Source organism: Vanacampus margaritifer, chromosome 4 (genome assembly GCF_051991255.1).
Source record: "Vanacampus margaritifer isolate UIUO_Vmar chromosome 4, RoL_Vmar_1.0, whole genome shotgun sequence".
Taxonomy (NCBI): Eukaryota; Metazoa; Chordata; class Actinopteri; order Syngnathiformes; family Syngnathidae; genus Vanacampus; species Vanacampus margaritifer.
The window spans coordinates 24,120,115-24,144,524 of NC_135435.1; the positions used below are offsets into that span (position 1 = coordinate 24,120,115).

The 24,410-nt window shown below is 38.8% G+C and overlaps 1 protein-coding gene across 2 annotated transcripts in view; it reads right to left on the reverse strand.

The window, feature by feature from the left end:
• The window catches only part of fto (FTO alpha-ketoglutarate dependent dioxygenase), a 165,868-nt gene that overhangs the window by 70,510 nt on the left and 70,948 nt on the right, over window positions 1–24,410 (reverse strand). Inside the window, exon 9 of one of the 2 annotated variants that reach the window (XM_077564179.1) lies at window positions 10,119–10,312. The exons of the other annotated variant lie outside the window; for it this stretch is intronic. Coding sequence (XP_077420305.1) covers window positions 10,119–10,312 — 194 coding nt within the window. The remainder of the gene's footprint in view (window positions 1–10,118; window positions 10,313–24,410) is intronic. 2 annotated transcript variants of the gene reach the window in all.

Here is a 24,410-nt window from a genome sequence, read left to right on the forward strand (position 1 = left end):
TTTTCAGCTTCTGAACACTTTTATTCAGGCATCCTCCTGTAAATAGGGAGAGATTCAACATCAAATATTTCTATTCCCCATGCTGGCCCCTTTCGTCTGCTCTGAGTTGATGTGTGCTTTTGGCTAACAAAGTAATAGTTTCTGCCTTAGACGCGGCACACCCGGAATACTGAGTGGCGAAAATAATTGAGGCGTAGACTTTCTTTGGTGTCACAATGCATTAGGGCCGTATACAGGACCAGGTAGAAAAATCAATGGAGTTGGCAAAAAATAACCAGAAGATAACCCGGAGCCAATATACGTCAGGAAATTAAACGAGTGTTGCTTATGTTATGGCTCACATCTCGCAGACCATTAAAGGGGTAATAAATGTGTTATAAAGCTCTTACAAGCCCCTCAGGCAATTAAAGGCTGAGCTTCAGAGCTGTTTACGAGATTGTTTATTACAGGCTCAGCTTATCATCATTTACCACACAGCGATGGCTGAAAAGGAAGCCAGTAAATAGCGGCTTCCACGTGTGCTGGGCCAAAGCTGAATGAGGCGGCGGATGAGGCAAAGACAGGAGGTTTGATTAATATTTGCGATTGTCTGTCCTGACCATTTTCAGGGCAGATCGAGGAGGAAAAATCATTCCGAACAAAACCCAACCACATGATGAAAATCTTTTAAATATGTCTAAGGCCTCGTCCACACGAAAGCCAGTTTCAATGTACAGACGCTCCCCTACTTACGAACATTCGTGTTACGAACAACGGTACATACGAACATGTCTGCGCGCATGCGCGCATGTCAAAAAATGTTCGGAAAGAGATGCTGTAAGTTAGATTTTGTATTGCGCACCTTTTTCCGAGTACTGTAGTGCTTCTTTCCGCCGCTAATACCGACGCTTGGCGCTGTGAGAGCTCACCCAGCATTGGAGGCTCAGCCTTGTGTCGAGGAGGAGGAAGAAGAAGAAACGCCTGTCGCTCATAGATAAAGCCATCGCACTCTTCGAGCAGCAAGACCCAAATATTGAACGTTGCACAAAGGTTGCAAATCAATTGAATGATGCCATACAGTGCTACCGGATCATTTATGATGAAAAAAGAAGAAAACTGTGCAATCGTACTTAGATCGCTTCTTTCGGCCAGTTTCTAGTAAATCCTCCAAGGAAGATACTCATCAACCCTCATCTTCTTCTCCGCGACCCTCAACTTCTTCCTACATTGAAGTTACGCAGGAGGAAGTAACTTTTGAAGCCCATTCCAGCGACGACGAAGAACCTCTCATGATATAAAATCCTCCTCTTCTTCCTCCTCCTCTCCTTAAGCATCGAGTTCATCTTCCAAAAGTAAGTTAAACTTCATTTTATTTATCTTATTACGTACATGTACATACTGTGTGTGTCTCTCGCTCTCTCTCTCTAACATACGTAGTACAGTACCGTACGTATTCTCTTTAAACATAAATTATAATACAAAATATAGCACTGAAGCAACTTACGAACAAATTCACCTTACGAACGATCGCTCGGAACGTAACTCGTTTCTTACCGCGGTTTTGGAGCTTGGAACCGATCACTTTTGAAACCGGGCTCCAGAGTGGAAAGATTTCAAAACGCATCCCGTACGCGTCCGTCTGGACACCATAGGCAGGATACTCCTCCGGTGATGACGTAATGGTCGGAGCTCGATGACTCGTCAGTCTGTAAACAACAATGGCGGCTAGCCGTGTCGTAGTCGTTTTGTTTACCCTCCTTAGCTTGCTTATGCTTTTGCAGCAAAATATTTTGCTCCTTTATTCCCCACAATCAACAAGCGGTGTTGTACTTGAATCACCCGCCACTGTCACTTCTCCTGTGTCCGTCTTTTTCCATGTTGTTTTGATACATGCAAAGCCATGTTTGTTCTGTAGATTGCAATAAAGTTAGATTCTTCTTCTACGCTTTCCGTTAACGCCCTCGTGGCTGCGCTAGAGCGCCACTCCAGACTTGGCATATACATTACAGCCGTTAAAACGTCCTCAGCGTCTTCTTTTGGACACACACAAGTCTTGAAATGATTTCTGTGTGTACGAGATTTGTTTGCTTCCGTCTGGACGGGTCCTAACAATGTTTGATCGCAAAGGGAGGGGAAATTCTCAAATTTGGGCTTATGAATATGTGTACTTCTTTATGACTTTTATGTACTGCAACCCAATTCTCTCCATGATCTTCTCCGCATATAAACAGCCCAACAACAAAGTTGGATCTACAGAGTGACTGCGAATGATTCATATTAAGCGAGTGTGTCCATTTGCATATGAGAAAAGTGTTTCAAAAGCCTTTTCTATAATGCATAAGAGCCTTTTAGGCCGTGTTTACTTCAACACTCCATTCCTCCCACTGACAAGCCGTGCATAGGTTTGCATCATTTTGTGAGACATGCCCGTTTTGAATTATTCACTCAACTCATCTCTCGCCATCGTTAACGAACGCCGGTGCAAATTTGCATCGAAGAAGACTGCGGTCTACAAGGATACTACTTAAACAACACCCGAGTTAAACCCCTCAGGACGAGGTGAGAGTCATCAGAACCTGTCAGGTCCCGAAAATGCTTGAACACCGCCAGTCCATTTAGAGGCTGCCTGCCTTTGTGTACTTTAATGGACTGTGATTGTAACGAGCAAAGAAGTACACGGTTCGAACGAGCGCCTCCGCCGTAGCCGCCCAATGCATAATTCACCAGCCGTGATGTGCGTCTTAAATGCTTTTGAAATATACATGGCGGCATATGCAAATTTGCTTGCTAGCCAGACAACAAGAGAATAAGGAGCATGAAAGTCCCCTATGGACGCAGATGGTACGTAGTACAGTATGTACGTTGTGAGTGTGTCTTTGAAGGCGTGTTGTCAGTACATATTAGGTTAGGAAAGGCCATGTTTCCATCCATGCAATTTTTGTGTCGTGTATCCTCAATCGGGTCACAAGTGAGTTGGAACCGATCCCAGCTGACTTTTGGTCACAGGCAGAGTACAACCAAAACTGGTGAACACTTGACCCTGAGACATTTATAAGGCAACCCCTGAATGTACTGTATTATTTATTGTTATTATTTTGCTGTACTTCGTAAATGTTTTTGTAAATTATTTAAATGTTATAAATGTTTTAAATACCTTGTCACATCTTTTTTTTTTTTTTAAGTTGAAGCCACTAAATATGGAACTTTGCCCTATAAGTACAAAAGTCTAATAAAGGAACATTAATGTACAACACTAATTGATAAAAAAAAACAAAAAACAACAACAACAGAAAGGGGAATAATAAAAAAATATTTTTGGGAAATGACTTTTAAATATTTTTAAATAAATAAAACATTTTGCAATTACATATTTTGCTTTAGTATAATGAGTAATAATTATAAGTTGAAAATTGTTGTCATGCTTTAAATGTAAACATTTTAAAAAATAATTTTAAAATGTTTATTAAATTAAAAACTATTAAGGTAGTAAATATGGCACCTTCTCCTACAAGAACTACAAGTCATGCAATTAAATCAATTTTCTACCTTAACCCTTTATTCCAAACTAACAATTGAAAACGATGATCTATTTTTAAAAAATAACCATCAAAACAAGATTTAAATACGGTATACATTTTTTAAATAATAGTTTTACTACTAGTACTGCTACTACCACCACCACTACTAACTATAGTAACAATAATAATAATAATCATTAGGGAGACGAGTGACGATGGATAAAAAAGTACTTTGTGACTACTCAAGAGTTGAATACTTGTACGAGTATCAGTCTGTAATTAAAAAGTAATAATAAACATACTTTTAATTTAAACAATATTGAATAAATCTAGACTTAAAGTAAATATGCTGAAACAGATTTCTATGGGTTGGGAAATCACGCAATTCTACAGCCATCACATGTCACTATGTCATGTGAAATCCATTTTGACTCGTGACCTAATATGGTTCCATCAAACCCATACATTCATTGTGATCACAATTTTTACTTGTGTGTCTTTTTTTTGTGGCCACAAACTGAACTGCAGGCACATTACACCAGCATTTTCTTTTCCTGATGAGGGCAGATTGGCGCTGTCACATGTTATAAATGAGGCGGCCATGTCTTTATTTCCAGTTTGGAGGCTTCCCCCGACCCACAACCACCCCTTAGGAAACCCTCCTGAGGTGTGTGTACTGTATGTTGTGTGTTTTGGATCAGCCACCGGTTCCCAGCGGTGTATCTTTAACTGGGCCGTCCCGCCGAGCTGCCAGCCGGTTCCCCCCCCCCCCCCCCCGCCCCAAGACAGGACAACGGCCCAGCTGACACCCGCGCAACATTGCCAACGCAAATCACACCCTCTCCGCACATGCTGTTCCCCAACAGCTTATCACAATGTAGAAAACAATTAAAAATAAATGTAATTGTTACCCAAAAGTTTTTCCTCCAGTATTGGAGTATTGTTAAAAACGTGATTATATGACATGTGTCCCTTTTGTCTACACAAAACAAACAAACTGCATTTTCTTGTCTTACTGCACAGAACACCACAATAAAGCTATATACTTATTCATATTTCAATTTTGGATAATTGCGTTTTTTTTTCTCCACATCACAAATATGAAAATCAGTCTGCGATTGGCAGGCATGTTTTTAGTTAGCTGGGATAGCTTTTAGCACACAACAATGAGGATGAGAAGTATAGAAAATGAAAGGCAAGAAAAACAAGTAATATCATTGGAATGCAATATGGGACTATTTCCTGAAATATGGAGAAAATAACATATATATATATATAGGGATGTTATTTGTGGCCTTGAGGTCATTAAACGTGACATTCATGCTACGGGTGTCGGTTTGACATTTACATAAGCAATATCTCTCCGCATATTGTTTTTACTCATTATTATATTTTCTTTAATGACTCGCAGGGCATAAAATGTGACAAGAAAGCACTTGCGTTCCTAATTGCTGCTTTCGATGTCAGTAAACAGACTAAATAAAGGTCCCGCGCATGTTTTCCCCATGCATTGCCCGCGGCGCACATGTGCGGGCTGCCAAAGTTGTTGTGTCAAAGTTGTTGAACATTTTGTTAACAGGATGTGTGCGCTTGGCCCCCGTGCTGCACGGTGATGCACTTACACACTGCAGATCTCGCCGCTATCACCGGGCACTTGTGTAGCTGCTCTGCTGGGCCGGTCTAATTACAGGAGAACAGCGTGCACCAGTCTGGGCCTCCAAATGGCACCATATGTTTTCCCAGATGAAGCGCCTGAGTAAATGGCGCTCGCCCATTCAGGTTGCCGCACGTCTGGGAATCCCCTCACTTGCATTTACGTTATATACACAGAAATAAAAAAGTAAAAATGTCGTCTTTGTAAAAAGTCAGCCATCAGCGATACACGCCATTCGCCCTTGTTCCATGACTCCTGTCCAGCTGAACCGTTACTAAGATCACCAGTATAGCTAACTGAATGCTAACTGATGCTAGATAATTGGGGGATGTCCTTATTTAATGGAATTATATTAAAAGCCTTTTTTCCCCCATTAATCTGGTTTAGATGCAAATATATCAAATAATACATAATGTTTAATATGAGATCATATTTTAAGTACAACAAAATGACTATTTCAAATGCATTTTTAAATGTCTACACTTCTAAGTTTGACATAAATATAATACTTTGACATACCGTAAGTATAATACTATTCTTTTAAAATTATTTATTTAGTTATTATTCATTTCAATTTTAATTATTTTCTAAGTAAACATTTTTATTTTAATTATTTGAAAAAACAAAAAAATATGAAACTGGTTTAGATGCAAATATATCAAATAATACATCATGTTTAATATGAGATCATATTTTAAGTACAACAAAATGACTATTTCAAATGTTTTTAATAATTATATAGTTTGTAATTTGGACATGCAAAGAATAGTATTTATTATACAATAAAATTATTGCATTTTTAAATGTTTACATTTCAAAGTTTGACATAAATATAATACTTTGACATACCGTAAGTATAATGCTATTCTTTTAAAATTATTTATTTAGTTATTATTAATTTTAATTTTAATTATTTTCTAAATCAACATTTTTATTAATATTATTTAAATTATTTAAAAAAAACTAAAAAATATGAATCTGGTTTAGATGCAAATATATCAAATAATACATCATGTTTAATATGAGATCATATTTTAAGTACAACAAAATGACTATTTCAAATGTTTTTAATAATTATATAGTTTGTAATTTGGACATGCAAAGAATAGTATTTATTATACAATAAAATTATTGCATTTTTAAATGTTTACATTTCGAAGTTTGACATAAATATAATACTTTGACATACCGTAAGTATAATGCTATTCTTTTAAAATTATTTATTTAGTTATTATTAATTTTAATTTTAATTATTTTCTAAATCAACATTTTTATTAATATTATTTAAATTATTTAAAAAAAACTAAAAAATATGAATCTGGTTTAGATGCAAATATATCAAATAATACATCATGTTTAATATGAGATCATATTTTAAGTACAACAAAATGACCATTTTAAATGTTTTTGAATAATTATATAGTTTGTAATTTGGACAGTATTAGTATTTATTATACAATAAAAATTATTGCATTTTTAAATGTCTACATTTCTTAGTTTGACATAAATATAATACTTTGACATACCGTAAGTATAATACTATTCTTTTAAAATTATTTATTTAGTTATTATTAATTGTTTTAATTATTTTCTAAGTAAACATTTTTATTAATATTATTTTAATCATTTAAAAAATATATATATATATATATATATATATTAATCTGGTGTAGACGCAAATAAATCAAATAATACATGTTTAATATAAGATCATATTTTAAGTACAATAAAATGACTATTTGATATGTTTTAAATAATTATATAGTTTGTAGTTTGGACATGCAAAGAATATTATTTATTATACAATAAAATTATTGCATTTTTAAATGTCTACATTTCTTAGTTTGACATAAATATAATACTTTGACATACCGTAAGTATAATACTATTCTTTTAAAATTATTTATTTAGTTATTATTAATTGTTTTAATTATTTTCTAAGTAAACATTTTTATTAATATTATTTTAATCATTTAAAAAAAAATATATATATATATATTAATCTGGTGTAGACGCAAATAAATCAAATAATACATGTTTAATATAAGATCATATTTTAAGTACAATAAAATGACTATTTGATATGTTTTAAATAATTATATAGTTTGTAGTTTGGACATGCAAAGAATATTATTTATTATACAATAAAATTATTGCATTTGTAATTTTTAAATGTTTAACTTTTTAAGTTTGACATAAGTGTAATACTTTGACAAAGAGTAAGTATACTATTTTTTTTTTAATCATTCAGTAGGCAAACTTGACAAATCTGATTGTTACTCGAAATGTTTCTGTAATTTTGACAAAAAAATCCAAGTATTACTACAAATTCATTTTATTTAGCTATTTAAAAAAAAAGCTATACATTTTGACAACATATTTGCATAAAAAAAAAGCCAAATTATAGTTTTTTTTAGCTTTTAAATGTAAACACAATTTGTAACTTTCACACAGAAAAAACTTCAGATGGATTGGGTAAGGATGACTGTAAACAGGTGCAAATTTACTACTACTACTATTAGTATGCAAATTCATACAATGAATGCAAATATGGTGGCCCTGAATGGTCAAAAATTGTAATTCTGGAGTTTAATCTCGGGAGGTTTAGGATCAAAAGTTGACATGCTTTTTCTCAATTGAAAATCAATAAACAGTGCCTTAAAAGGTCACCACCAAATAATTTATTGTCACGGTTGACATCAATGGTATCGTCCACTAGCATACAAGTGTAATAGCGAACCAGGAAGTAGCTTGCTAACTCACAAATTTGGCATTTATTTTTTCTACAACCTTGGTGAAGGTCTGCACTCCACTGAGTTTGCATTTTAGTCACATGCGTTCATTATAGCATCACTAAAACCACACATTTAATGATACAGTACTGCAGGTCCCTTGCCGTAACATAACGTAAGACGTGTTAGGTTTGAATGCGCGGCACAAAAAGAGGCTGAAACTCTTTGAAGACACGAATGTAAGTGGCCGATGGCGGCGGATAGCTGCGGCTTACTGGCTCCTCATTATGTGCTGTAGCAAGCTGATTAAAACCTTTTGATTTGTTCCCAGCCTGCAAGTGCAAGTGTGGGTTTCTAGAAAGAAAAAAATCAAATAAAAAAATAAAAAAGACCCTGGAAGCGGTCCGCCGCGCGTTATCTCTTCTTTCAGCCTTGTCATACTAATTACAGTCTGTATTTACTTACACTCTCTTTTTGTTTTCTGCCCTTTGATAGGCATCTGCGAGCGCCGCTGCCGAGCCTGTTCTCATTAACACGTCGACAAAGTGAGATATTTCTATCTAGTGATGATGGTGATACGGGCAGGGGGGGGGGGGGGGAAGAGGTCATGCACAATACAAATGTTGTCTTTTTGCAGCCACAAAGATTTGTGTTGGCATTATCAGTGACACCTCCTTAGCACTTCGTCAGTGAGGGTTTCAAATCACTGCCAAACAACAACATGGTGTCAACTTTAGCCTGAAAAACATTGGTTCATAGCTATATTATTTCTGCATGGTAAGTGGCTAGTTCTAGTATTTCAAGTTTTAATAGCTCTTTTTAATAAATCACCAAAACCCAACCAGCGTGTCATATCGCGAGTGTGCCGTGACAGATAATCAGATGTGCCACGGGAGATTATCCAATTTCAAATAATTATTAATTATAATCATATCTTTGTGTTCAACAGACATCAAACAGAGCGCAGTGGAAATGTAAATTGTGGTTGATGAACGAAAAAGAGAATAGATTGGACGAAGAGAATGAGGACTGAGCGCTGAGCCTTGAGGAACTCCGTGTGTAAGTACATCCATATACTGTAGGAGTAAATTGAGACAAGGTTATCATTATATTAGAATATGCACCTGTTTGACGATTTGTTTGGTGGTCCTGATGCTGCTCAGTGAGTGAATGAGGAGATGGTTAACTTGGTACAGGAAGTGTTAAAGCAATTTGAGTACCTTGAAGGTGGAAAAGCGCTATTCAAGCGAATGCCCATTTACCCTAGAGATGAGTAAATGGACGATATGTTTTTTTTCAGGGGAGATACCGATGTCGATTATAGTAATCAAGTAGGCCAATATTATATATATTATATATTCATTTTCAGTAAAAGGGGAGGGGCGTCAACATTTTTTAAAATACAAATGCCAATCTTGACTCTGTTGTAACATCTTAAAGCATGTTTATTGAACAATTTTTCAGACTTTTGAAAATGTAGAAGACATTTTTTTTTAATCTTAGACAATTGACATTCTTTTAAATTTCTAGCAAAATGTTCCCAAGGAGCTCCCAATTAGTACGTCTTAAAAAGTTAATTGGAAACTTAAGCAAGTAAATGTCATACCTCTCGATAGTTTTCTACAGTAAATATTTTTTTTCCAAAGTTGAAAAATACCTGAAATCTTGAACTTTCACGTTTCTTTGTTTTAATGTAGATCAAAAACAAATGGTTCAGAAGGTTCCCAGGATCAGATTTAAAAAAAAAAGAAAAAAAAAGGCTGATACCGATATTGGTCAAAATGCCCAATATCGGCGCAGGTAATCGGCCAGGTTTATCCCTAATTTACTCCCAGCCCTTTCTTCAATCTGCTTTAAACTAAAACCAGTACCATACCTATATGCGGGTAACCACTCAAACATGGCCGCCCCGTGGGAAAACAGACAAAGATGAACGCGCCCCCAGGGATTAAAACACGTGAAAGGTCATCCGGGGTCCTCGCTCAACGATTCTGCCAAACCGCAGCACATAAATCTGACAGTGCACGCCGAGTTCTCTTGCATTCCTCACGTAACGTCACAATACCTGACAGTGTATCACATTTACCTCTCACCTGGAGAGCACACACCTTGAAGAGCGCAGCGAAGCAACCGCGCACCTGGGCCTGGCCACACCTGCCGCCGCATAGCGTCGGGCCATCCCATGAATCAGTCTGACTAGTTTCCACACAACTGTAGGAATGTATCACAACTTACTTAACAGTCCAGGTGCGTGTATGCGAGTAGTACACGTGTAGCCATGCACAGAATGTGCGCAGGTGGGTGTCCTCCTGGCACAAACGTGACCTTTAAGAGGAGGACCGCAGGCGTCCCACCCACCAGCTGGAGAAGTGTGACCTGGGAAGTGAGAGGACTTGAAGAGCGCCACTTGTCCTTGTCTCACCGCGACCCTAATCGGGACACAAAGTCCTCCGTCACATGACTTCTTTAAGATTCAGCTGGAGGTTATGAAGTTCAGTTTAATCGCCATGTTTGAATTTACTGTGATTACACTCATACTTATTTCTGTAAATTTTGGAAAGAGATTGGGAACTATAAACCTCTAACAAAAGTGCACTTTATTTTTTTTCCAACAATAAATGACACTTACATACATAAAGTAGTCAGTGGACAGCTTGTATAAACCGTCTGCAACAAAAGTGTGTAAACCCTGAAGTGTCAATATGTAAGAGTAAAAAAGAAAAAAAGAAAAAGCATTACAAGAATTAGTTTATAAATATTACTAATATAAAAATTTGTTAACACTATTCACTCCCAGCTATTTTTACTGAAGCAATCCCCTTCGCTCCCAGCTGTTTTATTGGATTTTGACTGATTTTGCAAGGCCCATAGAATATTGTGTTCTATTGCTATAAAAACATGGAAACTACCAAAAGAAAGATTAGAGTCTCTTCTTTCATCGGGAAAAAAATTCTATCTGTCTGTGTTTTGCAGCAATTAGCATTAGAATTTAGCTAAGTTCTAAGATCTGTTTAGAACTGTGGGTAAATCAGCTTGTTTGCAACATGGCCTGTGTTGATCTCTTATACTCTGCTGCCACCTGCTGGTCGTTTTTGTAATAACTACCATTGGTTCAACCTTTTTCTGCAGTTGAGAGGCTGCATCAAAGCCTTCTTTATGCTCTCGCATAAAAAACAAAACATGTATAAATACATCTTTGGGACACTTAAAACATTTAAAATAGAACATATTTATAAAATGTTGGGAGCAAATGAGTTAATAATGCTAATGTTATTGTTGATACATGAAATTTCCCCATAAAAAAACAATTACAGATAGTTTTAAAGACATATTGCTCAATATAGCATTTTCCTTATAATTGCATGGAATTAAGGGCAATTTTCTATTCTTCTCATTCAAGGTTCACCAATTGCGGTCCTTGAGGTCCGGAGTCCTGCAGGTTTCAGATGTTTCCGCCTACCAACACACCTGATACTAAAGAGCAGGATCGCTATCAGGCATGCTGATGAGCTGATTATATGAATCAGGTGTGCTAGTGGGCGGAAACATCTAAAATCTGCAGGACTCCAGACCTCGAGGACCGGAATTGGTGAAGCATGTTCTAATTTCTCGTCCCAGGTGGTAAAACGGCCAAACCCATCACGAGTACGGATACCCTGAAATAAGGCCTGATATCTATACCTGGTATCGGTACTCGCCCATCTCCCATCCCTTATTTCATTTCATGATAGTTAATGTATGTTCTAATATATTTTTACATTATTTAATTAGTTGAGGGGAGGGGGGGGTGTTCTGATTACCCGGGAGAAGTCCCATGTCTCCCTTATACTGTAATGAGTTTTATAATGAGGTATGTAGTGTTCACGTTACCAAGTATGGTTGCTTGACCTAAAGAGTTTGAGGAGAAAACCTTTTCTAAAAGACCAAAATATGTCTGATTTGTAGTAATTACAGCACAATTTTTATGGTCAAGTTATTACAAAATTCTCATGAGATCCGCCTGGTATGTGTCTGGTGCTGGTGGGAAAACGGTGAGATAAGATCCAGTCTGTACTTGTCATCAAGTATTATTATTACCAGGAGAAAAAAAAAAAAAAGTATTATTATTACCAGGAGATGACACTCATGTACAAACTTGTGCCAGGTAGATATTGATCAATGTCAGTGCAATATACTGTAAAGACATTGTCTAATCAGGGCAGGGCCGAGCTGTTTACACAGTTTACCGCACACGTCATGTGAATCAACGAAGCTGCCTCTGTAGCAACATCCTGCTAAAATATAAATGACCGCGTTGGCCGCATTCTCGCAGGTGAATTGTGCTGCTGCTGCTGCTGCTACAATTATCTTAATGCCTGCTCTGCCAGGATGCCGGGGGTACCAAATGCTGCTGTCAACCCAGGGGTTTAATTAGTTTGGCACGTGTGCTGCTTATAATCACCTGCCATTACTGGCTCTGGCTGCATCTGCTTACACGTCTGTCACAGGCAGGGGGTCTTTGCATGCGTCTGTAGGGAGGTGGGTGGCTTATGTTGGGCAAACTAACATGGAATCTCGACACAAAAGTTTTGTAGGAATTATTTTTGGGTTAGGGAATGACATCCACAGGGATTTTTTTTTTTTTAACTGGTTCAATAAAAAAATAAAAAATACTGCTTGTTGTCATACATATGCAATTATGTGTAATGCTGTCTGTAAAAAAAAGTTAGATTTTGTTAATCAAAAAGTTTTAACTTTACAATTATATGCATTTTGGCTGAGTGGTATGGCCTAAAATTCACATCATGGTATAATTGAATACCATCACAGTAACGGTACTTAATCATATTAACTTAAGTGTAAAATTATAAGGGAAGTACAGTACTTTTTTAAATGTAAAAAGGAAATAGTTCCTGACTTCCTATTAACTCATTCACTCCCAGCCATTTTCACAGAAGCAATCCCCTTCACTCCCGGCTGTTTTACTGAATTTTGACTGATTTTGCAAGGTCCACAGAATATTGTGTTCTATTGCTATAAAAACATGGAACCAACCAAAAGAGAAAGATTAAAGTATCTTCTTTAATTAGGAAAAAAGGATATTTCTATCGGTTTCCGTTTTGCAGCAATTAGCATTATAATATAGCAATTTTTTTTACCATTATTCACAAATCTATTTAGAATTGTGAGTAATTGATGGGGTTTTTTTTCTCAACGTAGCCCTGGTTGATCTCCTTTGCTCTGCTACCACCTGCTGGCTCCGCAGTTGGGAAACGGCATCAAGCCTTCTGAATGCTCTAGCATAAAAAAAAAAAACACATTAAAAAATGTATAAATACGTTTTTGGGACAGTTAAAACATTTAAAATAGAACGTATTTATACGTTTTGGGGAGCAAATGGGTTAAAAGCGGTAGAAAGGATCAAATTTGTTGCTTCGTTTCATTAAAATTTTGCATTTGCATGTAAACAATCATTTCCACCTTTTCTTCTATGTAATGAAATAAGTTGAACAAATGTATCACCTTAGCAAAGCTAAATTGATTTATAAAACAAAAAAAATGTTATTTTGAGATCTGTTGAGATTGTGTAGATTTAAAAACTCAGCACTCTAGGGTTCAAATTAGAGCAAACAAATGCAAATACATAGCTGATATTATTAAGCCAAGCTTCTTTGAAAAGGGTGCTGACACCAAAACATTTTTACTGGTGTTTGGCGACACAAAATTAGCTTAGCGATTAGCATTGGTTTCTTCTATTCTCTTGCTCGGTGTTGAAATGCTTTTCTACTCCCCGTCCACACTTCAACTCTGCACAGGAAGGCCCATGCCAAGATTTGAAAAATCTTAACCACTAGACTTCCGTGCTGCTCACGTCAGCACCATCAACACGATTTTGAAGCTTACATTAGTACTTGTGGCTTCATTAAAACTGTAAATAAAAGTATCAGTCAACTATTTTGAGGAAGAATTTCAAAGTATAAACCTTAATTCAAAAGTGGAGTCTTTTAAAGTTAACGAGGCTAAAGTCACATGAGCATCGAGCTCAGTAGCGAAGACTCTTTCCCACAGACAAAACGGCCTCTGAGTCCTCCGGCTCCAGCACAACAATGGCTGTAACTGGCCCTCTTCTTTCCACAAAGTTCCCATTTAGCACCAAAGCGAGGTTTCAATATAATGCCGCCTGCAAAAACATCTGTCGGGGACTTGTGTGGCAACACTAATTACAAATATCTGCAGTAATCCGCCGCCGATAAGAGAGTCATTACTCCAGCAGACATTTATCACTGCGGGATTGATGACCCATTTCAGAGGGAGCCTTTGTACGCGGAAGCGAAATCGCTGATATCCCCTTTATCCGACATCGCCATCCATTCGTCAGGAGGCGAGCTAGTTAGAATTGTAATTAACAGCTTTGGACTTTGCCCCTAATAGAATTTTTGCAAGGACTGGCAGATTGGCATTGGGGAAGGGGGCGGTGGTGGGGGGGGGGGGGGGTTGGGTGGGGGACGATCGGTGGGAGTTTTATTGTGTTTTTCTTTTCTTTATTCTCTCGCTAATTGCCACTCGGAATGGCTGAGGAGCTGTTGTGTCAAGTAAGTGCCACAGCACAACTCTTGAGTTCAGTCTTCATTTGGATGGAAAACAGATTTGGGGACTTGGATGGCTGCTCACCAGCTGTTATTATTATTATTATTTTTTTTTTCTCTAAAAAAGAATAAGAGCACACGGGACACTAATATATACGCTCTCTCTCTCTACCTCCTTCCTTCTCCATTATATATTGTATAATCACATTTTATTTGATAGATTTTTTTCTACTTGTTTCATGTAATCAAATTTTATTTTGAAGCAAAATTTCATTTGTCTCGACTTTAACAGCCTCTCGGAACCCATTGTGTTCGTAAGTTATCAACTACCTGTACACATGTATTTTATGAACATCATTTTTTTTTTTTAGATTCTTGTATATTTTTTGTGTGTATTCAACTCTTTCATACCCACGTGATCGCTCGCCGAAGTGGCAGATGATCACAGTCAGTGGCCACTTAAAGGTCTGGCCTCCTGCAGGCCGCATCCCATTCTCATACAGGTAATGAACACAGACAGCTTGGGGACCGCCCCGTGAGCTCATCCCACCTCTCGCCAAGTCCGAGCCCCCGCCCACTCATTGCCCCCCCTAGCCTCAGGTCCCTGAGGTAACAGGGACGGCAGAGATGCTCCCTACGCTGACAGGACGGGTCTTACCAGGCCGAATCATTGCCCACAATATGAGTGATGTTACTGTCCACATATACAGTACATATTTATATGGGGGACACACTCGCACACGTGCATACATACAAGCACGCGCATGCACACACACACAGTTTCCCTCTCTTTAATTATAACCTACAGCGCTGGAGCACTTCATTTCATAGGCAGCATATTGTCTCTTCAAAGCTGGCAGGCAGGTCATAAATTATCCTGAAGGTGAGGATGGAAGTTGGAGGAGATAGTTATGAAAATTTCATCTGTCTGCCGTAGCGGCCGCAGCTGCTCCTGTCACCAACCGTGCACTGGAGAAATTACACCGGGTCAGCCTCACAGTGTGTGCGAGTGTGTGTGTGTGTGGGAGTGTATGTGGGAGTGTGCGCCAGGTGAGGTGGCAGAAGGGGGAAAAGGGAGGCGGTGAACATGCGGCGCACATGTCTTGCAAGTGTGGCTATGTATTTATAGGACATACCGGACATGACTTTGGTTCATTCTAAAGCAAAACAGAAAAAGCTAAAATTGATTCTGCGACAACAAATGATAAGAATACACTTTGGCTATGCCTGCACATTCTAATATAGGAAGAGAGGGAGGACTATCCATCCATCTTCTATACCACGGGTGAGCTGGACTGTGGGTCCAGGGTCCGCCCTGAACTAAATGTTACCTTCTAAATTGCAACTACCATGGAACAAAACCAAATACAAAAGTACTACTTAGTTTCTCCCCCAATCGTCGATAGCCATGACCTGTATATGCCTGAATTATCATAAGGATACACGTGAGTAGACAAAATCAAAATGGTTATACTCTTTTGCGCCAAACCTCTATAAAGCTTTCTGAAAATGCAAGTAATCCTAGTGAAGTGTCATTGGGCTGTCAGTCAATTACAAAGTTTAATAGTAATGAATCGCATGTTTTCCATAGTTAGCTTGCGATCACACGTTATATCTGTGCTAAATGTATATGTTTTTCATACTCTTGTTAATTAACATAAAAGCGGACAAATATGGTTACCAAATATAAATGTGCTTGTATTTTTCAGTTCATTGTTTCAGTAATGTTATAGTAGTTAATAGTTATTTGAAGTTAAAAATGAGATACTAAACAGTTAAAAAGAGTGTGAAACAATGAGTTATAGATTTATGTTGAGGTTATTTTCTGCCACTAAGTGGCATTGGTATTTTATGTTGGACGTTGGAACAGTACATTTTTCTTTTCAAATTCGGAGCAATTGTATTGTATTCATCAACTGTATTTAAATGTTTAACGCCTCTGGACATCATATTCAATGCTTTTTAATGCCATTTAGTGTCTTAATATTTTTTGTTGCAAAAAAAATGGGTTCGTCATTAAGTGACTCAGAAAGAAAATGCAATCTACCAAAAACGCAATGGAGGAATACAGTTTATCTGCATGGGAACAGAACTTTTTAGGAGTTAATAGCAAGCGACGCCGTAACAAACGCGTACTGCGTCTTTATGGGAGCACGGCCTCCGATTACCCCAAAAGTGCTAAACTCATTCATTCGTTGTGCATTGCCTGCCACACATCCAAACCCAATGATATTCTATCAGCTCTCTGGGATGTTGGGTTTAACCACCAAGAATGTTCTTATTTTCCCGACTACCCGTAAAACAAGCATAAACCCGTTCCATCTGCCCCACTCGTCACCGCAAACACAAAATCCTGTTTCCGTATAAAAAAATATATAGCTTAATGGGCCAGCGTCTGTGCAGAAAGGCTCTTTAAATATCTGCGGGACATTTAGTGGCATTTTTACTCCCACATGGCAACTGCTGCAGCTCTCCTCATGACTCAGTCAAGCAGATGCAGGGAAACAAACACGAGGGTCATAATCATTCCTTCCATGGCCTTGACCACGCAACAAGTGAACACATGTACTTGACGGTTACTAGAAGTGCAATGATTCGCAAAACATCACAATTTGCTTCATACCTTGGTTTTAAGGTTATGGTTCTGTTGGAGAAAGGGGGAAAAAAAACGTATTTGTTTTGACTAGATGTGTGGCTAGAGCATTCCATTCCCTGGAAGTTGCCTTTGTACTAAGCTAGTTTTATCAAGTCATTTCCAGGTTTTGAGATTTTATTATGTAGCTGTATACTCTTTTCCCTGTTCAACAATATTCTTGCTAAATGTAGCTGATTAACCTCCGCTGTAACACAGTATTCAGCTCGAGTAACAACAAAGAAGTAATTTTCTTTTAATTCCGTACTTTATATTTAAGTTAGCTTTAGCGGTTAGCATGGCTTTTCTGTCCTCTCTCGCTCTCTATTGTTCAGTCGGTGTGTTGCATGTGTAGTTAGGCGAAAAATAGTAAGTTAGAAGAACCGTAGCCGTTGACGTTAGCAGTAGCCAATGAACTTAGTTGCGTAATTAGCTTTTAGCCGGTAAACCAGGGAGGCTTGGGGACACCACTGGCATGCCAAAGTGTTTGCTTGCTTTAAAGAGCCAAGGAAATGCTATTTAAATGCCACTGGACACTACTGTATTGGCATTTCACTAGCCGTGACATCTGTAAAACAGAAGCTGAGCTACACTGTATTTGTTTACAGACTAGATGCGTGGCTAGAACATAAGGTTAGAACTTCTCTGCACCACACCGTATGCTCCTTATCGAAAAATACAAATAAATGTAGCATTACACGCCTACCAATTACTGACTTGTTTGTGAGTGTACACAAACAAACATCATCTGTCAAACAGTTCAAAGTGCATTCCTGAAAGAGTGACACACATTTTGGTGTACTTTCCAGCCTGGAAGCAATACTAACTACTTGTTCTTCGGAAGCAGCAGCTGCGCCGAGGTCAGGGCGTGTCGTGCATAACTGAATGATTGCTAAACTGGGGGGGGCGCATAAGAATCCATAATTTACAGTCAAGAGAGCCTCGCAAACACAGTCCTGGTCCACGGTGGCCCTCGTGAGCGGGACCACACGGACATGTTTGAGATAAAGACAGACAAATTAGATGTCAGAGTTTTAGGGGCGACCGCCCGGCTCGTGCTAATTACAGGCTGGTGAATGATGAAAGAGACAGATGACATGTTTCCTATTTTAATTTCCCTTAACTTTACCAAAAAAAAAAAAAAGTAAACAAGGATGATAGAAATAGTAGCAGAAAAGATGAAGATAGGTAGATGATAACCTTTCCACGAAATGGTTCACTCAGCTGACTTTGATGAGGTGATGGATAGATGGGCGGATGGACAGAAGGTTGTGTACTAGTAAGGTTGTGTACTAGTACTTTTATGCATTTGTCAATTGCCTGTGAGTGTTAATGCTTGTCTGTTTCTATGCTTGCCCTGTGGTTGTCTGGTGATCACTCCAGGGAGTAAAACACATGTATTAATCTCAGCAATTTCTTTAAAATGCCACTGGATCATCTATCCATCTTCTGTAGTGCTTGTCCTCAGTCGGGTCACGGGTGAGCTAGAGCCTATCCCGGCTCATAATGGGAGATAAGTCGGGTACACACTGGACCGGTCACCTGCCCATCACAGGGTGACATTATTGCTTGGCAAAAAAACTAACATAAAAACACATGTTCCCTCTATTATGTTCCTGCCCTCAAAGTATGAGTAGTTCTACTTTACTATAATGTCATTGGAATGGTTGTGATTGGAACATTCTACAAACATACTTTGCACAGTTTTCAGCGAGAACAACTTGGAAGTCAAGCAGGAACTTGTTTTGTTGCACTGAATACAATGAATCCTTGGTGTCTTTACAGCAAATACACTGTAGCTGTTTAAAGGGAAAACACGAGCCCCATTAAATAAGGCTGTGCATCTTAATTGTGGACACGACACTGACAAGTCCTGCAAATCCCAATAGGGACAGGACATTTCCATTGTCTCCCAAGTCTTTGTCCTACCCCTGTGTAGGAATTGTGGCAGAGTTTGAAAGGAACGACACAAAAGACATGTCAGCACTCCAGGAATGAAGTGTGAGCCAATAAAGGTCTCTCTTCCCACCCTCCACCCCGTCTCTCTGGGTCTCTAAGCATCCCCTCAGGGGGGATACGACACTAGCGAGGGTCATCCCCGACTGGGCACAGCTTTAATGTCGACACTCCGGCCCCTCGATGGCCCCTGGTGACCCCCTGCTTTTGATGACAGACCGGGCCTTTTATAGAATCGCGCCCTGTCCAGGTGAGGACAACGGGATGACAATAGCAGGAAACATAAAGCTTGATGGAAGCTCAAGGGTCAAGCCGGACAGCTGAGTGATGAGAGCAGCTGGGAGAGATGTGGACCTTCTTTTCGCCTCCTTTGACCACATCAGCTGATGCCGCCTTGTCTTTCACTAAAGACCTCACTCATTCTCAGCAACTGAAATTAATAGACACCCAAAACAGTACTACTACAAGGGTCTTGGTTAACCAAATTTTAAGGTTACAAAAATCACACAGTCAGTCGCCACTATCTTCTGGAAAATTGCCAGTTACCTATTTAGTAAAATGCATCCATAAATCCCTTTTTTTATAGCACTTGTTCCTTGTGGGTGCGCTTTGGCCAATCCCAAGGTCAATTTAGAGTTTTTAATTATCCTAAGAAGAAATGTGTTTATGGCAAGCGGCAGGAAGCCTTAGAGCCCAGAGGAAACCCCCACGGTTCCAACAGATATTCAAATCCAAATCTTACAGTGAGCCAGACACTATACCACTCTGCTGCTCTATTTTGTAAAACTTATCAACAAAATCATAAGCCTAGAAAAAAACGTTTGTTTGGACTGCTGACATTCAACTTGCTCGTTTACAATCAAAGCAAATTCTGGCCTTAAACAGTCGCCATATGCATTGGTTTGCTACAAGGTCAGATCCCATACCTTGCTACTTCATAGTTTTTCAAAATGCAAATGAAACACACCAAAACTAAGTGGCAACACAAGGGGTGGCAGATGTTCAATTGTGGACACAACCTTGTAGAATTCCATTAAATGTAACTTTTGGCGCATTTATAACTCCACAAATGATCGACTCGGTTTAGATGAGCATTGTTTGACAAAGAAAAGAGAACAATGTAGTATTGATGTCGCGATTTAGAGGCGTCATTACTGAGCGCTGAGCCGAAAATGACCACTGCGACATCTTTATTCACATATCCGGGTCCAACTGTTTCCAGCGTCAAAGGTCATCTGCTGTCTTTTCTCATAGCTGAAGGATGGGAGGACCAAGTTTGCCAAGTCAGGCGCAAACGCCACTTGGCTCATAAACACCTCCGCCTGTCAGCCCTCCACACAACTCGCCCACACACTCTTTTCTCCAGCATGGAGGCGAGGTGGGTTTGCACTCTGTTAATCTTTCACTGGAGGCCTGCTCTCTTTTAAAGAGTGGCCCTCTAGAGAACAGAGGCGGGCAGTGAAATAGGGCTAGTAAAGGACGAGAGTGGATAAAAGAGCAGGAAGAAAAAGCTACAGAGAGGAGCCAGATGGGCACCTTCACAGTCCATTTATCAAATCCAATGTGGGCCCCTCCCCTCCCCTTTTCCCCGCTGCTCTCATGTCCTAAACCCCCATGTAATTCTGTAATGATTTTCATTATCGTATAATGACCTTACAAAGCCTACAGCAGTGTGCATGGTCAGTACAAAACTCGCAGCTGTTCCCGTCGGTGTTTGTCCGCCTGCTTTGACAAAGCACTTTGCTTTGTTTTTTGTGGTGATGCTCGACCTCTGTTGTTTTTTTTTTTTTTTTTGGGAGGGTTGGCTTGAGGTGACCTCACCATGAAGGTTCCAGCCAAAACAATGAAGGCAACATCCTAGCAATTAAAGATTGGTGGACACTCACAGAACACAACACTTTGTTAAGACACAAGGCGAACGAGAGTAGATTTGATTTAGCCACTCAACACAACCAGATGTTCGGCTATTTGTGTCCGGCAACAGCGAGAAGCTTCAAAACACTTTCCTAAGACAACTTGTGGATTGCTACAATGCTGAGCAACTGCTCTCACCTCGTTTGGTTGACCATTGTGAGGCCTGTTCCGAGTGGAAGCTCATCTGTTAAACCACCTTGCTGCATCTTTATGTCTGTTGAACGGATTTGTTGACTAATCAACAAGTTGACTTTACTTATCCGCAGTTGACGTCTTTTTGGCATCTTGTCTTCCAATCTGCCAATTTACAGAGCACTTGCGACTGGCCGGATAATAATGCTTCTGGAATAGCAAAATGGCCGGCCAACAAAGCGAGAAAGGCAAAAGGCAAATTCCTGATATATGACCTATCATTATCATTGAGACAATAAGTCCTTATTTATCTTTGTCTGCATAGACAAGAAGTGGAGATTTTTAGCACCTGGCATCTTGAATGCAAATTTTTCAAATGACATTTGGATATGCCATTTCTGATCCAACTATCCCTGTTCCCTGGAGATTACGTCTTGCTCTACAATCATGTGCAATATATTCACCTGTTCTGCAATTTCTAGTCACAAATAACACACACGATAATACATCTATTTCCGAGTGAGCTCAACGGGGGCATTCACCGAAGCAGGACACGCAGGGCAGCATCCATCACGGGAATTAACTGGGCACTTTGGGGAAAACCCAATTACCAGACAATGTTCATAAGTTTACTTAAAAATGGTGTTGGCTTGCAGTGAATGAATGGACTGAGTCACTAGAGTGGGTCTTATACAACCCCTGACAACAACTGATGCAGCCTGCCATGCTATTCTAAACACAAATGAAATCTAGAAATTAACTATTATTAACTCTTTGACTGCCAGACGTTTTCAGAAAAGGGATGCCGTGGGTGCCAGTCGATTTAAGCATTTTGACTGATCTTTCAAGGTCCACATAAAATTATGTGTTTGGACTATGGAAACACAAATACTACCAAATGAAAGATTGGACTCTCATCTTTCATCAGAAAAAAAAGTTTGTTTCTACCTTATTCCGTTTTTCAGTAATCAACAATAGAAAATGGTTAGTTTCACCTCTGTTTTGAAACAAACGTCTTTGGCACTCCTCCATAGGATTTTACTAAACGTTATTTAACGTTTTTGGCAGTCAAAGAGTTAAAAAAAAAAATCTAAATATTTTTAACCCACAAATTCACATAATATATAATTGTTGATTGGTGCACTTTGCTAAAAAAAAACAAAGAAGAAGCCTAGAGAGGCAGCGATCAGATCAGGCCCACATTTATTTTAGTGCACAGAGTGCTGTTTAAGAAACAAAAGTCAGCGAGAAACACAATCAATCGGTGCTGGTTGTTTTTGTTTATCTGCCCCAAGCTACAGTCATCAATCATGCTTTTTTTTTTTTTTAAACGAACAAAAATCAGCATTTTCTGCTGAATGGAAACCGAGGACAGAAGCAAAGCATTTATAGTGATAAAAGCCTACTTGTTGCGTAAGGAACTTCATTGGGAACTTTACTACGAATATAATCATCATCATCAACAACATTAATCATCATGAGAATCCACAAATGCGTATACGTGCTGTATATGTTTGATTTGATGAAATTATATGTAAAGGGGAAAAAAATAGCATGTAAAGCTTGCATTCCATCAACCTGGTAATCTCTAATCGGTACCAGTACATCTCACTTAACATTGCGCCCAGCCATGTGTTTAGTTTTGTGTAAATGCTATCTGTTGACAGCCACTTGAAAGGATGACCCCTGGCTTTTTGGCAAGTGGAGGTGGTGGCGGTGGTGTGTGTGTGTGTGTGTGTGGGGGGGGGGGGGGGGGGTATTCAACGTGTGTAAAGGAGGAGAGACGATATCGGGAGCAGCTGGAGTTCAAACACATTGTGTGGGGGGCGCTTGGCCTCCTTGAAAACTAATCTAATCACTCTTTCACTGCGGGTAGAGTAAACGTATGTCTGCCCCCGCTGACAAGGATGGAGCATTTCCTGTCCGGGGCTGTGATGACATTGCATGTCAGCATCAAATGATGCATTCAAGAAAACTGGATATAGCAAAACTGCAATATAATGCTACGTAGAGTACGGTTCTTGCTACCTCTGGATAAAGTGATGTTGGCCAACATTATGCAAATGAAGTTGGAAGACCTCAGTTGAGTGAATAAGCGATTACCTCTGTAGGTTCTGCTTTTTTATAATTCAACATCACCTGGTAAGATCCAAGTGGATATTATGTCTCTGCAGGTAGTGCTTGGGCCATAGTTTTCAATGAGTCATGGTGTATGTTTGTAAATATGGATACAAATACTAAATATAGTACAAGACAAAGTGCAATTTCTGCAGAAATTACGTGAGAATGCTGAAAAGCTGAATGCTATTACCTAATAGCTACGTTTTTAATGCATGTCCTTGTGAAGTAAATTGAAAGATAAATTGATAATTACTTAAGTACTAAAATGTGGTCCAAGCGAGGTTTGAAAACAGGTACTCCATGGTGGAAAGCAATTGCTCTTAACCACTGAGCTAACGTGATTTTCAAAAGTGTCATCTGATGTTGAAAGCTAACATGCGTTTTTATCATTTCAGTGAAATTATAAACCATTTCCTGATCCGATAGTCAGTTGGTATACATGTATATCACTTAGCGTAACGGCCATGGATATATTTGCAATGTATAGTTGAAGGTGGGATTGAAACCCGTGACCTCCTGGTCAGACAGGTTGCTAATGATTATAAGTTGTACGTATGGAAGTGGGCGTGGAAAATAAGACTTTAAAATTTCAATGTCTGTCCCGTTGAAAATGAATGAGGAAAAGTTTATATTAAACGTTAAATTGTCCAAATATTGTAAGTGATGTCAAATCAGACATCATTAATAAATCATATACAGACGCTCCCCTACTTACGAACATTCGAGTTACGAACAACGGTACATACGAACATTTCTGCGCGTACAGTATGTCGAAAAATGTTCGGAAAGAAATGCTGTAAGTTAGATTTTGTATTGCGCGTAGTGCTTCTTTCCGCCGCTAATACCGACGATTGGCGCTGTGAGAGCTCATTGGAGGCTGAGCAACGTGGCGAGGAGGAGGAAGAAGAAAACGCCGGTCCCCATGAAGCAGGAAATAACTTTTGAAGCCGATTCCAGCGACGACGAAGAATCTCTCATGATATAAAATCCTCCTCTTCCTCCTCCTCCATCATCTCCTTAAGCATCGAGTACATCTTCCAAAAGTAAGTACGTATTCTCTCCATTTTATTAAAAATTTTTTCAGTACAAACCAATGCAGGTTACTTGTACAAGCCTTAAACATACTTATATAAACCTTCAATATACTTATATAGGCTTTAAACATAAATTATAATACAAAATATAGCACTGAAGCAACTTACGAAC